Source organism: Poecilia reticulata, linkage group LG2, assembly GCF_000633615.1.
Source record: "Poecilia reticulata strain Guanapo linkage group LG2, Guppy_female_1.0+MT, whole genome shotgun sequence".
Lineage (NCBI taxonomy): Eukaryota > Metazoa > Chordata > Actinopteri > Cyprinodontiformes > Poeciliidae > Poecilia > Poecilia reticulata.
In genome coordinates this window covers 26,983,620-26,985,466 of record NC_024332.1, presented here as the reverse complement: position 1 = coordinate 26,985,466, position 1,847 = coordinate 26,983,620, and the positions used below count along the sequence as shown (strand labels likewise).

Below are 1,847 nucleotides of genomic sequence, written 5' to 3'. Positions count from 1 at the left end.
TCACATGCTGTTTTTATTTTAATCATGTAAAGCACTTTGAAATGCCTTGCTGCTGAAATGTGCTATACAAATAAAATTTGATTGATTGATTGATTAGAACTGAATTTATTTCTCCACTAATCACAGATTTGGTGGTTGTAGTCTCGGAAACACTGAATGTGAAGTTGTGGCCTCAGCTCTGAAGTCCAACCCAGATCTCACTGAACTGGAAATAAGAAGGATCTACATAGAAGAAGGTGAAGACTCTGAGATGAAGAATCTGATTGAGATCCTGGAGAGTTCAGTCAGTAAAGTGAAGAATCTGAGGTTTGTTTTCTCTATTTATTCAATATAATCATTCATTGATATTTTAATAATTAGTTTAATAAATTTTATTCTAATATATTTTCTTTTAAAAAAACAGTTTAAATGTCAATATAAAATGTCTAAGTCATTTTACCTTATTAATGAATAATTATCTTATTTCAGACTGAAATTATTGAAGTTTGTTTTTCTTTTTTTTTTCACTTTAACATGTTTTTGTCTGATAAACAAAATTATTAAAGTAATTCAAATGATGTTAATTAATGATGGAGATGTTTCAGTTTGGCTTGTAAAGATTCAGATTGTTTTATTTCTGATTCTCATCTTTACATCCAGAATGAAATGTTGTTCATTCAAATGTTGTTCCTCCAGAGTCGAACCACAAACACTGACCAGTTCAAATCCTCATTAATGAAGACAGGGGCGCCCAATACGTTGATCGCGGAAAGGTTTTGAGTCGATCTCGGCAGGTGACAAATTGAACGCCGCCAGGACGCTGAGACCAGCACTTCCTCTTCTGACAGGCTTATCAAAAATATTCATTAAGATCTTAAATGTTTGTACCTTCATTAAAAGAGAATAATTATAAAAAGTCAACCAAACATGTTAAAATTAATAATCTCAGTAATTATTATTTCAACGAGGTTTTGCGCAATTCAGCGCGTTTTGGTTCCCTTAACAAAAAAAGAGAAAAAAGGCGACTCAAAGGCCAACAGACAAGCAGAGCAGGAGTTTGAATTAGCTACTCAACCACCACTGTGTTCATGAGAGGCTTATTATTAATTGAGAAATAAATATCAAGCCTGGAAACCTTCAAGATTCAAGAGACTTTATTGTCATTCACATCTCGTGTTACATGAGGTGGAACGAAATTGAGAGTCACGGCCCCAGTTACATCCAAATATAAAGTATAAAATATAAAAACTAGCTACAAGATCAAATTGTAGTCCAAACCTGATATGTAACGGACTGAATGATGTGATTTTAATGTAGTGTTTGCTCGGCTTGCGGGGCGCAGGCGGTTCCATTGAGGTACTTTCTCAATGTACAAAGAGAGAGAGTAAAAAGGTAGGAGTGGTTTTGAGTTGACCGTCTTTTCGGATTGTTTTACCTTTGGTGTGGCTCATCACACCTGCTGTAGTTTCTGAACGTTCAATACACGACAAACTTGGACTAATTACCTCTTTCAAATATATTTCATTAAGTTTGAACAAATTCTACTGCGATAATTATGTGAAATTAAATTAATTAAATCCCGACTTCAGATGATTTGCCTTTACCTTTACTGGGCTCTTTGGTTCCTCCTATCTGTCTGTAGTTTCTCATACTGAGGTCATCAAATCAAATTTCAGATCTACCATGACTGACTGACATCTCCTGGCATCAGGTTCTCAACCAGCTTCTGACTAAGAAACCAGTAAGCAGCTCCCAGTGTCAGAATCTCACTGAGGAAGAAACTGGATTAGGTTTTCAGTCACTTTTATTATTTCTGCTATAACTGATGTATATTCACATATAAAATAAGTCAATAGAGTTTAATTTGC

The 1,847-nt window shown here is 34.6% G+C and overlaps 1 protein-coding gene across 1 annotated transcript in view; it reads left to right on the top strand.

The window, feature by feature from the left end:
• LOC108166883 (protein NLRC3-like) overlaps positions 1-1,847 on the top strand; it is a 22,468-nt gene that overhangs the window by 9,432 nt on the left and 11,189 nt on the right. Inside the window, exon 4 of the mRNA XM_017308619.1 lies at positions 127-306. Within this exon, the coding sequence (XP_017164108.1) occupies positions 127-306 (180 nt within the window). The remainder of the gene's footprint in view (positions 1-126; positions 307-1,847) is intronic.